This window comes from Hyperoodon ampullatus (assembly GCF_949752795.1).
Source record: "Hyperoodon ampullatus genome assembly, chromosome: 6".
Classification (NCBI taxonomy): domain Eukaryota; kingdom Metazoa; phylum Chordata; class Mammalia; order Artiodactyla; family Ziphiidae; genus Hyperoodon; species Hyperoodon ampullatus.
The window spans coordinates 115,764,340-115,782,745 of NC_136919.1; the positions used below are offsets into that span (position 1 = coordinate 115,764,340).

Here is an 18,406-nt window from a genome sequence, read left to right on the forward strand (position 1 = left end):
AGAGAAAGGAAATTTCTCCCAGCAGCCTCAGAAGCAGCGGATTAAAGCTCCACAATGACCTTGATGTACCCTGCATCTGTGGAATACATGAATAGACAACAAATCAACCCAAATTGAGGAGGTGGACTTTGAGAGCAAGATTTATGATTTTTTCCCCTTTTCCTCTTTTTGTGAGTGTGTATGTGTATGCTTCTGTGTGAGATTTTGTCTGTATAGCTTTGCTTCCACCTTTTGTCCTAGGGTTCTATCCATTTTTTTTAATAAATAGTTTTTATTTTAATAACTTTATTTTATTTTATCTTACTTTATTTTATTTTACTTTATCTATCTTCTTTCTTTATTCCTTCCTTCCCTCCATTCTTCCTCCCTCCCTCCTTTCTTTCTTCCTTCCTTCCTTCCTACCTTCCTTCCTTCCTTTCTACTTCTACTAATTCTTTCCTTCTACTTTTTCTCCGTTTTATTCTGAGCCGTGTGGATGAAAGGCTGTTGGTGCTGCACCCAGGAGTCAGTGCTGTGCCTCTGAGGTGGGAGAGCCAACTTCAGGATACTGCTCAACAAGAGACCTCCCAGCTCCACGTAATATCAAACGGCAAAAATCTCCCAGTGATCTCCATCTCAGCACCAAGACCCAGATTCACGCAACGACCAGCAAGCTACAGTGCTGGACACCCTATGCCAAACAACTAGCAAGACAGGAACACAACCCCACCCATTAGCAGAGAGGCTGCCTAAAATCATAATAAGTCCACAGACACCCCAAAACACACCACCAGACGTGAACCTGCCCACCAGAAAGACAAAATCCAGCCTCATCCACCAGAACACAGGCACTAGTCCCCTCCACCAGGAAGCCTACACAACCCACTGAACCAACCTTAGCCACTGGGGACAGACACCAAAAACAACGGGAACTACGAACCTGCAGCCTGCAAAAAGGAGACCCCAAACACAGTAAGATAAGTAAAATGAGAAGACAGAAAAACACACAGAAGGAGAAGGAGCAAGATAAAAACCCACCAGACCTAACAAATGAAGAGGAAATAGGCAGTCTACCTGAAAAAGAATTGAGAATAATGATAGTAAAGATGATCCAAAATCTTGGAAATAGAATAGACAAAATGTAAGAAACATTCAACAAGGACCTAGAAGAACTAAACGTGAAACAAGCAACGATGAACAACACAAGAAATGAAATTAAAAATACTCTAGATGGGATCAAGAGCAGAATAACTGAGGGAGAAGAACGGATAAGTGACGTGGAAGATAAAATAGTGTAAATAACTGCTGCAGAGCAGAATGAAGAAAAAAGAATGAAAAGAACTGAGGACAGTCTCAGAGACCTCTGGGACAATATTAAACGCACCAACATTCAAATTATAGGGGTTCAAGAAGAGAAAAAGAAAGGGACTGAGAAAATATTTGAAGAGATTATAGTTGAAAACTTCCCTAATATGGGAAAGGAAATAGTTAATCAAGTCCAGGAAGCACAGTCCCATACAGGATAAATCCAAGGAGAAATATGCCAAGATACATATTAATCAAACCATCATAAATTAAATACAAAGAAAACATATTAAAAGCAGCAAGGGAAAAACAACAAATAACACGCAAGGGAATCTCCATAAGGTTAACAGCTGATCTTTCAGCAGAAATTCTGCAAACCACAAGGGACTGGCAGGACATATTTAAAGTGATGAAGGAGAAAAACCTGCAACCAAGATTACTCTACCCAGCAAGGATCTCATTCAGATTTGATGGAGAAATTAAAACCTTTACAGACAAGGAAAAGCTGAGAGTTCAGCACCACGAAACCAGCTTTACAACAAACGCTAAAGGAACTTCTCTAGGCAAGAAACACAAGAGAAGGAAAAGACCTACAATAACGATCCCAAAACAATTAAGAAAATGGGAATAGGAACATACATATCACTAATTACCTGAAATGTAAATGGACTAAATGCTCCCACCAAAAGACACAGATTGGCTGAATGGATACAAAAACAAGACCCATATATACGCTGTCTACAAGAGACCCACTTCAAACCTAGAGACACATGCAGACTGAAAGTAAGGGGATGGAAAAAGATATTCCATGCAAATGGAAACCAAAAGAAAGCTGGAGTAGCAATTCTCATATCAGACAAAATAGACTTTAACATAAACACTATTAGAAGAGACAAAGAAGGACACTACATAATGATCAAGGGATCGATCCAAGAAGAAGACATAACAATTGTAAATATTTTTGCACCCAACATAGGAGCACCTCAATACATAAGGCAAATACTAACAGCCATAAAAGGGGAAATCGACAGTAACACATTCATAGTAGGGGACTTTAACACCCCACTTTCACCAATGGACAGATCATCCAAAATGAAAATAAATAAAGAAACACAAGCTTTAAATGATACATTAAACAAGATGGACTTAACTGATATTTATAGGACATTCCATCCAAAAACAACAGAATATACATTTTTCTCAAGTGCTCATGGAATATTCTCCAGGACAGGTATCTTGGGTCACAAATCAAGCCTTAGTAAATCTAAGAAAATTGAAATTGTATGAAGTATCTTTTCCAACCACAACGCTATGAGACTAGATATCAATTACAGGAAAAGATCTGTAAAAAATACAAACACATGGAGGCTAAACAATACACTACTTAATAACGAAGTGATCACTGAAGAAATCAAAGAGGAAATCAAAAAATACCTAGAAACAAATGACAATGGAGACACGATGACCCAAAACCTATGGGACGCAGCAAAAACAGTTTGAAGAGGGAAATTTATAGCAATACAATCCTACCTTAAGAAACAGTAAACATCTTGAATAAACAACCTAACCTCGCACCTAAAGCAATTAGAGAAAGAAGAATAAAAAAACCCCAAAGTTAGCAGAAGGAAAGAAATCATAAAAATCAGATCAGAAATAAATGAAAAAGAAATGAAGGAAACAATAGCAAAGATCAATAAAACTAAAAGCAGGTTCTTTGAGAAGACAAACGAAATTGATAAACCATTAACCAGACTCATCAAGAAAAAAAGGGAGAAGACTCAAATCAATAGAATTAGAAATGAAAAAGGAGAAGTAACAACTGACACTGCAGAAATACAAAAGATCATGAGAGATTACTATAAGCAACTCTATGCCAATAAAGTGGACAACCTGGAAGAAATGGACAAATTCTTAGAAATGCACAACCTGCCAAGACTGAACCAGGAAGAAACAGAAAATATGAACAGACCAATCACAAGCACTGAAATTGAAACTGTGATAAAAATCTTCCAACAAACAAAAGCCCAGGAACACATGGCTTCACAGGCGAATTCTATCAAACATGTAGAGAAGAGCTAACACCTATCCTTCTCAAACTCTTCCAAAATATAGCAGAGGGAGGAACACTCCCAAACTTATTCTACGAGGCCACCATCACCTTGATACCAAAACCAGACGGGGATGTCAGAAAGAAAGAACATTACAGGCCAATATCACTGATGAACATAGATGCAAAAATCCTCAACAAAATACTAGCAAACAGAATCCAACAGCACATTAGAAGGATCATACACCATGATCAAGTGGGCTTTATTCCAGGAATGCAAGGGTTCTTCAATATACGCAAATCAAGCAACGTGATCCATCATATTAACAAATTGAAGGAGAAAAACCATATGGTCATCTCAATAGATGCAGAGAAAGCTTTTGAGAAAATTCAACACCCATTTATGATAAAAACGCTGCAGAAAGTAGGCATAGAGGGAACTTTCCTCAACATAATAAAGGCCATATATGACAAACATCGTCCTCCATGGTGAAAAACTGAAAGCATTTCCACTAAGATCAGGAACAAGACAAGGTTGCCCACTCTCACCACTCTTATTCAACATAGTTGTGGAAGTTTTAGCCACAGCAATCAGAAAAGAAATAAAAGGAATCCATATCGGAAAAGACGTAAAGCTGTCACTGTTAGCAGATATGATACTATACATAGAGAATCCTAAAGATGCTTCCAGAAAACTACTAGAGCTAATCAATGAATTTGGTAAAGTAGGATACAAAATTAATGCACAGAAATCTCTGGCATTTCTATACACTAATGATGAAAAATCTGAAAGTGAATCAAGAAAACACTCCCATTTACCACTGCAACAAAAAGAATAAAATATCTAGGAATAAACCTACCTAAGGAGACCAAAGATCTGTATACAGAAAATTGTAAGACACTGATGAAAGAAATTAAAGATGATACAAATAGATGGAGAAATATACCATGTTCTTGGATTGGAAGAGTCAACATTGTGAAAATGACTCTACTACCCAAAGCAATCTAAAGATTCAATGCATTCCCTAGCAAACTAGCACTGGCATTTTTTTCAGAACTAGAACAAAAAATTTCACAATTTGTATGGAAACACAAAAGACCCCGAATAGCCAAAGCAATCTTGAGAACGAAAAATGGAGCTGGAGGAATCAGGCTCCCTGACTTCAGACTATACTACAAAGCTACAGTAATCAAGACAGTATGGTACTGGCACAAAAACAGAAAGATAGATCAATGGAACAGGATAGAAAGCCCAGAGATAAACCCACGCACATATGCTCACCTTATCTTTGATAAAGGAGGCAGGAATGTACAGTGGAGAAAGGACAGTCTCTTCAATAAGTGGTGCTGGGAAAACTGGACAGGTACATGTAAAAGTAGGAGATTAGATCACTCCCTAACACCATACACAAAAATAAGCTCAAAATGGATTAAAGACCTAAATTGTAAGGCCAGACACTATCAAACTCTTAGAGGAAAACATAGGCAGAACACTCTATGACATAAATCACAGCAAGATCCTTTTGGACCCACCTCCTAGAGAAATGGAGAAGAAAACAAAAATAAACCAATGGGATTTAATGAAACTTCAAAGCTCTTGCACAGCAAAGGAAACCATAAACAAGACCAAAAGAGAACCCTCAGAATGGGAGAAAATATTTGCAAATGAAGCATCTGAGAATGGATTAATCTCCAAAATATACAAGCAGCTCATGCAGCTCAATAACAAAAAAACAAACAACCCAATCCAAAAATGGGCAGAAGACCTAAATAGACATTTCTCCAAAGAAGATATACAGACTGCCAACAAACACATGAAGGAATGCTCAACATCATTAATCATTAGAGAAATGCAAATCAAAACTAAAATGAGATATCATCTCACACCAGTCAGAATGGCCATCATCAAAAAGTCTAGAAACAATAAATGCTGGAGAGGGTGTGGAGAAAAGGGAACACTCTTGCACTGCTGGTGGGAATGTGAATTGGTACAGCTACTATGGAGAACAGTATGGAGGTTCCTTAAAAAACTACAAATAGAACTACCATATGACCCAGCAATCCCACTACTGGGCATATACCATAAACCATAATTCAAAACCCATAAATTCAAAAAGAGTCATGTACCAAAATGTTCATTGTAGCTCTATTTACAATAGCCAGGAGATGGAAACAACCTAAGTGTCCATCATCGGAAGAATGGATAAAGAAGATGTGGCACATATATACAATGGAATGTTACTCAGCCATAAAAAGAAACGAAATTGAGCTATTTGTAATGAGGTAGATAGACCTAGAGTGTGTCATACAGAGTGAAGTAAGTCAGAAAGAGAAAGACAAATACCGTATGCTAACACATATATATGGAATTAAAAAAAAAATGTCATGAAGAACCTAGGGGTAAGACAGGAATAAAAACACAGACCTACTAGAGAATGGACTTGTGGATATGGGGAGGGGGAAGGGTAAGCTGTGACAAAGCGAGAGAGGCATGGACATATATACACTACCAAACGTAAGGTAGATAGCTAGTGGAAGCAGCCACATAGTAGAGGGAGATCAGCTCGGTGCTTTCTGACCGCCTGGAGGGGTGGGATAGGGAGGGTGGGAGGGAGGGAGACGCAAGAGGGAAGAGATATGGGAACATATGTATATGTATAACTGATTCAGTTTGTTATAAAACAAAAACTAACACACTATTTTAAAGCAATTATACTCCAATAAAGACATTAAAAAAAAAAGAAAGAAAGAAACTGCAAAAAACACAAAAATGTGGAGGCTAAACAATATGCTACTAAACATCCAACGGATCATTATAGTAATCAAAGAGGAAACCAAATAATACCCAGATGGGACTTCCCTGGTGGTCCAGTGGTTAAGAATCTGCCTTCCAAGGCAGGGGACGTGGGTTCAATACCTGATCGGGGAACTAAGATCCCACATGCCACGGGAGAACTAAGACCCCACATGCCACGGAGGAACTAAGCCTGCGCGTCACAAGTACTGAGACTGCGAACTCTGGAGCCTGCGCGCCACATCTAGAGAGAAGCCCACATGCCGCAACGAAGAGCCCATGCACCGCAACAAAAGATCCCGCATGCTGCAATGAAGATCCCACATGCTGCAACTGAGACCTAACACAGCCAGTTAAATAAATACATATATTATAAAACAAACAAACAAAACAAAAAATACCTAGAGACAAATGAAGATGAAAACACAGTGATCCAAAACCTATGGGATGCAGCAATACCAATTCTAAGAGGGAAGTTTATACTGATAAAAGCTTACCTCAGGAAACAAGAAAAATCTCAAATAAACAAGCTAAACTTATACCTAAAGCAACTAGAGGAAAAAGAACAAACAAAACCCAAAGTTAGTAGAAGGAAAGAAATCATAAAAATCAGAGCAGAAATAAATGAAATTGAGACTAAGAAAACAACAGCAAAGATCAATGAAACTAAAAGCTGGTTCTCTGAGAAGATAAAACTAAAGGGAAGGGCCCAAATCAATAAAACTAGAAATGAAAAAGGAGAAGTCACAACTAACACTGCAGAAATACAGAGGAAAATGAGAGATTACTACAAGCAACTATATGCCAATAAAGTGGGGCACCTAGAATAAATGAACAAATTCTTAGAAAGGTACAATCTCACAAAACTGAACTGGGAAGAAATAGAAAATATGAACAGACCAATTACAAGTACTGAAATTGAATCTGTGATGAAAAAAACTCCCAACAAACAAAAGTCCAGGGCCAGAATGCTCCACAGGTGAATGCTATCAAACATTTAGAGAATAGTTAACACTTACACTTCTGAAACTATTCTAAAAAATTGCACAGGAAGAAGCACTTCCAAACTCACTCCGTGAGGCCACCATCACTCTGATACCATAATCAGATGAAGATACCACAAAAAAGAAAACTACAGGAGACTATCAGGCAAAAGTCCTCAACAAAATACTAGCAAACGGAAGCCAACAATACATTAAAAGGATCATACATGATAATCAGGTGGGATTTATCCCAGGGATGCAAGGATTTTTCAATATCTGCAAACCGATCAGTGTGATACATCCCATTAACAAACTGAAGAATAAAAACCATATTAAAATCTCAATAGATGCAGAAAAAGCTTTCCATAAAATTCAACATCCAGATTGGTTCAAGATGGCGGAGTAGAAGGACGTGCACTCACTCCCTCTTGTGAGAAAACTGGAATCACAACTAACTGCTGAACAATCATCGACAGGAAGACTCTAGAACTCACCAAAAAAGATACCCCACATCCAAAGACAAAGGAGAAGCCACAGTGAGACAGTAAGAGGGGCGCAATCACAATAAAATCAAATCCCATAACTGCTGGCTGGGTGACCCACAAATTGGAGAACTCTTATACCACAGAAGTCCGTCCACTGGAGTGAAGGTTCTGAGCCCCACGTGAGGCTTCCGAACCTGGGGTCTGGCAGCAGGAGGAGGAATTCCTAGAAAATCAGACTTTGAAGGCTAGCGGGATTTGACTGCAGGACGTCGACAGGACTGGGGTAAACAGAGACTCCACTCTTGGAGGGCACACACAAAGTAGTGTGCGCATCGGGACCCAGGGGAAGGAGCAGTGACCCCAGGGGAGACTGAACCAGACCTACCTGCTAGTGTTGGAGGGTCTCCTGCAGAGGCGGGGGGTGGCTCTGTCTCACTGTGCGAACAAGGACAGTGGCATCAGAAATTCTGGGAAGTACTCCTTGGCGTGAGCCCTCCCAGAGGCTGCCATTAGCCCCACCAAAGAGCCCTGTTGTTGTTTGGCCTGAGGCTCCAGTGTTGGGTCGCCTCAGGCCAAACAACCAGCAGGGAGGGAACCCAGCCCCACCCATCAGCAGTCAAGCAGATTAAAGTTTTACTGAGCTCTGCCCACCAGAGCAACACCCAGCTCTACCCACCACCAGTCCCTCCCATCAGGAAACTTGCACAAGCCTCTTAGACAGCCTCATCCACCAGAGGGCAGACAGCAGAAGCAAGAAGAACTACAATCCTGCAGCCTATGGAACAAAAGCCACATTCATAGAAAGACAGACAAGATGAAAAGGCAGAGGGCTATATACCAGATGAAGGAGCAAGATAAAACCCCAGAAAAACAACTAAATGAAGTGGAGATAGAATTCAGAATAATGATAGTGAAGATGATCCAGGACCTCAGAAAACGAATGGAGGCAAAGATCGAGAAGATGCAAGAAATGTGTAACGAACACCTAAAAGAATTAAAGAACAAACAAACAGATGAACAATACAAAACTGAAATGAAAAATACACTAGAAGGGAATCAATAGAATAACTGAGGCAGAACAACGGATAAGGGACCAGGAAGACAGAATGGGGAATTCACTGCTGCGGAACAGACTAAAGAAAAAAGAATGAAAAGAAATGAAGACAGCCAAAGAGAACTCTGGGACAACATTAAATGCAACAAAATTTGCATTATAGGGGTCCCAGAAGGAGAAGAGAGAGAGAAAGGACCCGAGAAAATATTTGAAGAGATTATAGTCGAAAACTTCCCTAACATGGGAAAGGAAATAGCCACCCAAGTCCAGGAAGCACAGAGAGTCCCATACAGGCTAAACCCAAGGAGAAACACGCCGAGACACATAGTAATCAAATTGGAAAAATCAAAGACAAAAATTATTGAAAGCAGCAAGGGAAAAATGACAAATAACATACAAGGGAACTCCCATAAGGTTAACAGCTGATTTCTCAGCAGAAACTCTACAAGGCAGAAGGGAGTGGCAGGATATACTTAAAGTGATGAAAGGGAAGAAACTACAACCAAGATTACTCTACCCAGCAAGGATCTCATTCAGATTCAATGGAGAAATCAAAAGCTTTACAGACAAGCAAAAGCTAAGAGAACTCAGCACGGCCAAACCAGCTCTATAACAAATGCTAAAGGAACTTCTCTAAGCGGGAAACACAAGAGAAGAAAAGGACCTACAAAAACAAACCCCAAATGATCAACAAAATGGTAATAGGAACATACATATCGATAATTACCTTAAACGTGAAAGGATTAAATGCTCCAACCAAAAGACACAGGCTTGATGAATGGATACAAAAACAAGACCCATCTATATGCTGTCTACAAGAGACCCACTTCAGACCTAGGGACACATACAGACTGATAGTGAGGAGATAGAAAAAGATATTCCATGCAAATGGAAGTCAAAAGAAAGCTGGCGTAGCAATACTCATATCAGATAAAATAGATTTTAAAATAAAGAATGTTACAAGAGACAAGGAAGGACACTACATAATGATCAAGGGATCAATCCAAGAAGAAGATGTAACAATTATAAATATATATGCACCCAACACAGGAGTACCTCAATACATAAGGCAACTGCTAACAGCTATAAAAGAGGAAATTGATAGTGACACAATAATAGTGGGGGACTTTTTTTTTTTTTTTGCGGTACATCGCGGGCCTCTCACTGTTGTGGCCTCTCCCATTCTGGAGCACAGGCTCCAGACGTGCAGGCTCAGCGGTCATGGCTCACGGGCCCAGCCACTCCGCGGCATGTGGGATCCTCCCGGACCGGGGCATGAACCCGTGTCCCCTGCATCGGCAGGCGGGATTCTCAACCACTGCGCCACCAGGGAAGCCCAGTGGGGGACTTTTAACACCTTACTTACACCAATGGACAGATCATCCAAACAAAAAATTAATAAGGAAACACAAGTTTTAAATGACACAACAGACCAGACAGATTTAATTGATATTTATAGGACATTCCATCCAAAAACAGCAGATTACACCTTCTTCTTAAGTGTGCACAGAACATTCTCCAGAATAGATCACATCTTGGGTCACAAATCAAGCCTCAGTAAATTTAAGAAAATTGAAATCATATCAAGCAACTTTTTGGACCACAACGCTATGAGATTAGAAATCAATTACAGAGAAAAAAACACAAACACACGGAGGCTAAACAATACGTTACTAAATCACCAAGCGATCACTGAAGAATTCAAAGAGAAAATAAACAAATATCTAGAGACAAACGACAATGAAAACACGACGATCCAAAACCCATGGGATGCAGCAGAAGCACTTCTAAGAGGGAAGTTTATAGCTATACAAGCCTACCTCAAGAAAAAGAAAAATCTCAAATAAACAATCTAACCTTACACCTAAAGCAATTAGAGAAAGACGAAAAAGCAAAACCCAAAATTAGCAGAAGGGAAGAAATCATAAAGATCAGAGCAGAAATAAATGAAACAGAAACAAAGGAAAACAATAGCAAAGATCAATAAAACTAAAAGCTGGTTCTTTGAGAAGATAAACAAAATTGATAAACCTTTAGCCAGACTCATCAAGAAAAAGAGGGAGAGGACTCAAATCAATAAAATTAGAAATGAAAAAGGAGAAGTTACAACAGACACCACAGAAATACAAAGCATCCTAAGAGACGACCACAAGCAACTCTATGCCAAAAAAATGGACAATCTGGAAGAAATGGACAAATTCTTAGAAAGGTATACATAACCTCCCAAGATTGAACCAGGAAGAAATAGAAAATATGAACAGACCAATCACAAGTAATGAAATTGAAACTGTGATTAAACATCTTCCAACAAACAAAAGTCCAGGACCAGGTGGCTTCACAGGTGAATTCTATCAAACATTTAGAGAAGAGCTAACACCCATCCTTCTCAAACTCTTCCAAAAAACTGCAGAGGAAGGAACACTCCCAAACTCATTCTATGAGGCCATCATCACCCTGATACCAAACCCAGACAAAGATACTACAAAAAAAGAAAATTACAGACCAATATCACTGATGAATACAGATGCAAAAATCCTCAACAAAATACTAGCAAACAAAGTCTAACAACACATTAAAAGGATCATACACCATGACCAAGTGGGATTTAACCCAGGGATGCAAGGATTCTTCAATATATGCAAATCAATCAATGTGATACACCATATTAACAAATTGAAGAATAAAAACCATATGATCATCTCAATAGATGCAGAAAAACCTGTTAACAAAATTCAACACCCATTTATGATAAAAACTCTCCAGAAAGTGGGCATAGAGGGAACCTACCTCAACATAATAAAGGCCATATATGACAAACCCACAGCAAACATCATTCTCAATGGTGAAAAACTGAAAGCATTTCCTCTAAGATCAGGAACAAGACAAGGATATCCACTCTCACCACTATTATTCAACATAGTTTTGGAAGTCCTAGCCATGGTAATCAGAGAAGAAAAAGAAATAAAAGGAATACAAATTGGAAAAGAAGAAGTAAAACTGTCACTGTTTGCAGATGATATACTATACACAGAGAATCCTAAAGGTGCCACCAGAAAACTAGTAAAGCTAATCAATGAATTTGGCAAAGTTGCAGGTTACAAAATTAATGCACAGAAATCTCTTGCATTCCTATACACTGATGATGAAAAATCTGAAAGAGAAATTAAGGAAGCACTCCCATTTACCATTGCAACAGAAAGAATAAAATACCTAGGAATAAACCTACTTAGGGAGACAAAAGACCTATATGCAGAAAACTATAAGACACTGATGAAAGAAATTAAAGATGATACAAACAAATGGAGAGATATACCATGTTCTTGGAAGGATCAATACTGTGAAAATGACTATACTACCCAAAGCAATCTACAGATTGAATGCAATCCACAGATTGAATGCAATCCCTATCAAATTACCAATGGCATTTTTTACAGAACTAGAACAAAAAATCTTAAAGTTTGTGTGGAGAAACAAAAGACCTTGAATAGCCAAAGCAGTCTTCAGGGAAAAAAATGGAGCTGGAGGAATCAGACTCCCTGACTTCAGACTATACTACAAAGCTACAGTAATCAAGACAATATGGTACTGGCACAAAAACAGAAACATAGATCAATGGAACAAGATAGAAAGCCCAGAGATAAACCTACGCACCTATGGTCAACTAATCTATGACAAAGGAGGCAAGGATATATACTGGAGAAAAGACAGTCTCTTCAATAAGTGATGCTGGGAAAACTGGACAGCTACATGTAAGAGAATGAAATTAGAACACTCCCTAACACCATACACAAAAATAAACTCAAAATGAATTAGAGACCTAAATGTAAGACCAGACACTATAAAACTCTTAGAGGAACACATAGGAAGAACACTCTTCAACATAAATCACAGCAAGATCTTTTTTGATCCACCTCCTAGAGTAGTGGAAATACAAAGAAACAAATGGGACCTAATGAAACTTCAAAGCTTTTGCACAGCAAAGGAAACCATAAACTAGATGAAAAGACAACTCTCACAATGGGAGAAAATATTTGCAAATGAATCAATGGACAAAGGATTAATCTCCAAAATATATAAGCTGCTCATGCAGCTCAATATTAAAGAAACAAACAACCCAATCCAAAAATGGGCAGAAGACCTAAATAGACATTTCTCCAAAGAAGACATACGGATGGCCAAGAAGCACATGAAAAGCTGCTCAACATCACTAATTATTAGAGAAATGCAAATCAAAACTACAATGAGGTATCACCTCACAGCGGTTAGAATGGGCATCATCAGAAAATATACAAGCAACAAATGCTGGAGCGGGTGTGGAAAAAAGGGAACCCTCTTGCACTGTTGGTAGGAATGTAAATTGATACAGCCACTATGGAGAACAGTATGGAGGTTCCTTAAAAAACTAAAAATAGAATTACCATATGACCCAGCAATTCCACTACTGGGCATATACCCAGAGAAAACTATAATTCAAAAAGACACATGCACCCCAATGTTCATTGCAACACTATTTACAATAGCCAGGTCACGGAAGCAACCTAAATGCCCAATGACAAACGAATGGATAAAGAAGATGTGGTACATATATACGATGAAATATTACTCAGCCATAAAAAGGGAACGAAATTGGGTCATTTGTAGAGATGTGGATAGATCTAGAGACTGTCATACAGAGTGAAGTAAGTCAGAAAGAGAAAAACAAATATCATATATTAACGCATATATGTGGAACCTAGAAAAATGGTACAGATGAACCAGTTTGCAGAACAGAAATTGAGACATAGATGTAGAGAACAAACATATGGACACCAAGGGGGGAAAGCGGCAGGTGGTGGTGGTAGTGGTATGATGAATTGGGAGACTGGGATTGACATATATATACTGAGTGTATAAAATGGATGAGTAATAAGAACCTGATGTATAAAAAAGTAAATTAAATTAAATCCAAAAATAAAAACTTAAATTACATGCTTACACTGAATTCACCTCACAAATATAATGCTGAGCAAAAGCCAGACACACAAAAAGTATTTACTAAATGATTCCATTTATTAAATTTCAAAGATACATAGAACTCACCTATGGTGTTGTAAGAAGTCAGGATATTGGTTACCCTTGATTAAAAGGAGGACATGAGGGCTTCTGGGGTAATGGTCTGTTCCTTGATCCAGTGCTGACTATATAAATGTGCTCACTTTGTGAACACTTATTGACTTATACATTTATAATTTGTGTATTTTTCTGTATCAGTATTATGTTTCAATAAAGTCTGTGTTAAAAAGATAAAAAAAAAATTCAACATCCATTTATGATAAAAACTCTCCTGAAAGTGGGCATAGAGGGAACCCAGTTCAAGATAATAAAGCCCATATGTGACAAACCCACAGCTAACATCATACTCAATGGTGAAAAGCTGAAAGCACTTCCTTTAAGATCAGGAACAGGACAAGGATATCCATTCTCACCACTTTTATTCAAAACAGTTTTGAAATTCTAGCCACAGGAATCAGAGAAGAAAAAGAAAAAAAAAAAAAGAAATCCAAATTGAAAAAGAAGAAGTAAAACTATCACTGTCTGCAGATGATATGATACTATACATAGAAAATCCTAAAGAAGCTACCAGAAAACTGCTAGAGCTCTTCAATGAATTTGGTTAAGTTGCAGGATACAAAATTAATACACAGAAACCTGTTGCATTTCTACACATTAACAATGAAAGATCACAGGGAAAAATTAAGGAAACAATCCCATTTACCACTGCATCAAAAAGAATAAAATACCTAGGAATAAATTTACCTTAGGAGGTAAAAGACCTGTACTCCCAAAACTATAAGATGCGAATGAAAGAAATCGAAGATGATACAAACAAATGGAAAGATATACCGTGTTCTTGAATTGGAAGAATCAATATTGTCAAGATGACCATACTACCGAAGGCAATCTACAGATTCAATGCAATCCCTGTCAAATTACCAATGCCATTTTTCATAGAACTAGAACAAAAAAAATTTTTAATTTGTATGGAAACACGAAAGACCCCGAATAGCCAAAGCAATCTTGAGAAAGAAAACTGGAGATGGGAGGAATCAGGCTCCCTGACTTCAGACTATAACACAAAGCTATAGTAACCAAAACAGGTTACTATATAGCACAAAAACAGAACTATAGATCAGTGGAACAGTATAGAAAGCCCAGAAATAAACCTACACACCTACGGTCAATTAATCTATGACAAAGGTGCAAGAATATACAGTGGAGAAAAGACAGTCTCTTTACCATGTGATGCTGGGAAACCGGGAAAGCTAGATGAAACAGAATGAAATTAGAACATTCTCTAACACCATACACAAAAATAAACTCAAGACTTCCCTGGGTACCCAGTGATTAAGACTCCATGCTTCCATTGCAGGGGGCATGGGTTTGATCCCTGGTCTGGGAACTAAGATCCCTCAGGCCACGTGGTGTGGCCAAAAAAAGAAACAACAAAAACAAACAAACAAAAAACTCAAAATGGATTAAAGACCTAAATGTAGTACCGGATACTATAAAACCTAGAGGAAAATATAGGCAGAACACTCTTTGACATAAATTGCAGCAGTATCTTTTTAGATTTTTCTCCTAGAGTGATGAAAATAAAAACAAAAATAAACAAATGGGAACTAATTAAACTTAAAAGCTTCTGCACAGCAAAGGAAACCATAAACAAAACAAAAAGACAATCTACAGAATGGGAGAAAATATTTGCAAACGATGCAACTGACAAGGGATTAATCTTCAAAATATACAAACAGCTCTTGTGGCTCAATATCAACAAAACAAACAATGCAATCAAAAACTGGGCAGAAGATCTAAACAGACATTTCCCCAAAGAAGACATACAGATGGCCAAAAAGCACATGAAAAGATGCTCAACACTGCTAATTATTAGAGAAATGCAAATCAAAACTACAATGAAATATCACCTCACACTGGTCAGAATGGACGTTATCGAAAAGTCTACAAATAATAAATGTTGGAGAGGGGTTAGGAAAAGGAACCCTCCTACACTGTTGGTGGGAATGGAAATTGGTACAGCAACTATGGAGAACAGTATGGAGGCTTCTTAAAAAACTAAAAAGAGAGCGACCATATCATCCAGCAATCCCACTCCTGGGCATGTATCCGGAGAAAACCATAATTTGAAAAGACACATGCACCCCAATGTTAACTGCAGCACTATTTACAACAGCCAAGACATGGAAGCAAACTAAATGTCCATGGACAGATTAATGGATAAAGAACATGTGGTATATATATACACAAGGGAATATTATTCAGCCATAAAAAGGAGTGAAATAATTCCATTTGCAGCAATATAGGTGAACCTAGAGATTATCATACTAAGTGAAGTAAGCCAGACAAAGAGAGATAAATATATGATATTGCTTATATGTGGAATCTAAAAAAACATAAAGATACAAGTGAACTTGTTTCCAGAACAGGAGGAGACTCACAGACATAGGAAAAAAAATGTGTGGTTACCAAATGGGGGAAAAGGGGATAGGAAGAGGGATAAATTAGGAGGTTGGGATTAACATATACATATTACTATATGTAAAATAGATAACCAACGAGGACCTACTGTATAGCAGAGGGAATTATACTCAATATTTTGTAATAACCTATAAGGGAAGAGAATCTGAAAAAGACTATATATATGTACATATGTATATATGTATACACACACACACACACACATGTAACTGAATCACTGTGCTGTACACCTGAAACTAACATATTGTAAATCAACTACACATCAATAAAAAAATTATATATATAATATATACACATGTATATTATATATACATATTGGCCTTCACATCAATTATACAATGTGGGTAGAACAAGCATTTAAAGATAAGAAAATTATGTTTCAGGCTCACAGTAATGCTATAATTAAATAGAACTCAAAACCAGTTGTATTCAATGATCCAATCTGTCTTATCTTTTTTTTTTTTCATTCCTTAACAGAAACCAACCAAGCTGCCTCTCAGTATTTCACTATTTAAAAATTAGGTCCTTTATGGGCTTCCCTGGTGGCGCAGTGGTTGAGAGTCCGCCTGCCAATGCAGGGGACACGGGTTCGTGCCCCAGCCTGGGAAGATCCCACATGCCGCGGAGTGGCTGGGCCCGTGAGCCATGGCTGCTGAGCCTGCGCGTCTGGAGCCTGTGCTCTGCAGCGGGAGAGGCCACAACGGTGAGAGGCCCGCGTACCACAAAAAAAAAAAAAAAAAAAAAAATTAGGTCCTTCAGATTTTTCCTTTTTACTGTTAGTGTTTTGCTTATTTTGCTATTTATTTGATCCTTCATCATAAGATGGAACAAGGAAATGTGTTGGCATATTTTGTTATTAGATCCAAGTTTCATGGAAAAATACACTGCAGCTAAGGAATAAAGCCAACATTATAAAATTCAATAAACATTTATTCAGTGACTACTAAAGGCAAGGTAGTATATTAGGTGTTATTAACTCAAAAGGCACACAGACATGGTCCTTGATATTAAGGAACTGAAAGTTCTTAGAAATTAGATTTCACGGCTGGTTTTACATATATCCTCTAAGCTCAAATTAACACAGGTAACTGCTACACAAATACATGCATATACATATGTACACACACACATATATACACATACATATATGTAAACACATATGAATATAGGTAGAGGGAGACAGCCACTGAGATGCTAACTTACACAGATTGCTGTATACCATGTTTATTTAAAAATAACTGCCACAAAAAAACCCCCCAAAAAACTGCCACTTATCCCCTGGAGCAATAACATTTTCCTATTCCAGAAATGAACCTGAATAGAAAAATTCAAAGATACTTTCCAGCTTTACCCTATTAATTCATTGAAAATAGAAGTCCTGATAAATAGAGTGTTGAGGAGATCAGGATCTAATTTCAAGATTTCATTTCTTATTAGTTGCTATACTTTTCAGACCTATGTTTAATAAAGGATACCAAAGTTGCAAAACCAACCCATTTCACTTTCAGAACCTTCAGTTTTATCGTCAACTTAGTAAATTATCTGTTTTCAAGTAAAAGCTCCAGTAAGGGACAGATATAATTTCTGCTCTGAGTGTTCAACAGACTAAAAATTTAATTTTATTTTGTAACCAAAAATGATTCTTACGTCAAGCACTGATCCAGAGAGATCAGCTCGTTCAAGATTTGCACAGCAGAGATTAGCGTGGGCAAGATTGCAGCGGCTTAAATTGGCCATTTTGAAGTTAATGTATCGAAGGTCCAAACGAGAAAGATCAGCACCACTGAAGTTTAAACCCTAAAATTAAAAAACACAAACTGTCACAATATTTAAACCATCTGTTGTATATTCAATTACAATAGCTAACCACCATGTTTTTTAGAAGTAATTGGCAGTTCCGTCATTTGGAGTTCGTTACAAAACATGATCAAATCGAACTTAGATATATAAAATTAGTGTCCTTAATGGGTTCTTAACGGAACTCAACTTACATATAACATTAGAATGCATCCTGGCTATGCCTCATTTATGTGAAGTTTCTAAAGAGAGATCTCTGCTGGCCACATACCTGTTGATAAGTATTATTTTTTTATTAAACCTGATTGTACTTAAATTATTTTATTAATTCAATAATTCAAGATCGTTTCATTTTTTTTAAAGTGAGTATTGTGGTTTTTAAAATCATTAGTGCTATAATACATATAAGTAAAAGTATCTTCCACTGAT

At 37.7% G+C, this 18,406-nt stretch overlaps 1 protein-coding gene across 2 annotated transcripts in view; it reads right to left on the reverse strand.

Annotated features, from left to right (window-relative positions):
- The window catches only part of KCTD9 (potassium channel tetramerization domain containing 9), a gene marked incomplete at both ends in the record, with an annotated part of 68,931 nt that overhangs the window by 16,524 nt on the left and 34,001 nt on the right, over positions 1-18,406 (reverse strand). Inside the window, one exon of one of the 2 annotated variants that reach the window (XM_079707002.1) lies at positions 17,828-17,977. The exons of the other annotated variant lie outside the window; for it this stretch is intronic. Within the exon in view, the coding sequence (XP_079563128.1) occupies positions 17,828-17,977 (150 nt within the window). The remainder of the gene's footprint in view (positions 1-17,827; positions 17,978-18,406) is intronic. 2 annotated transcript variants of the gene reach the window in all.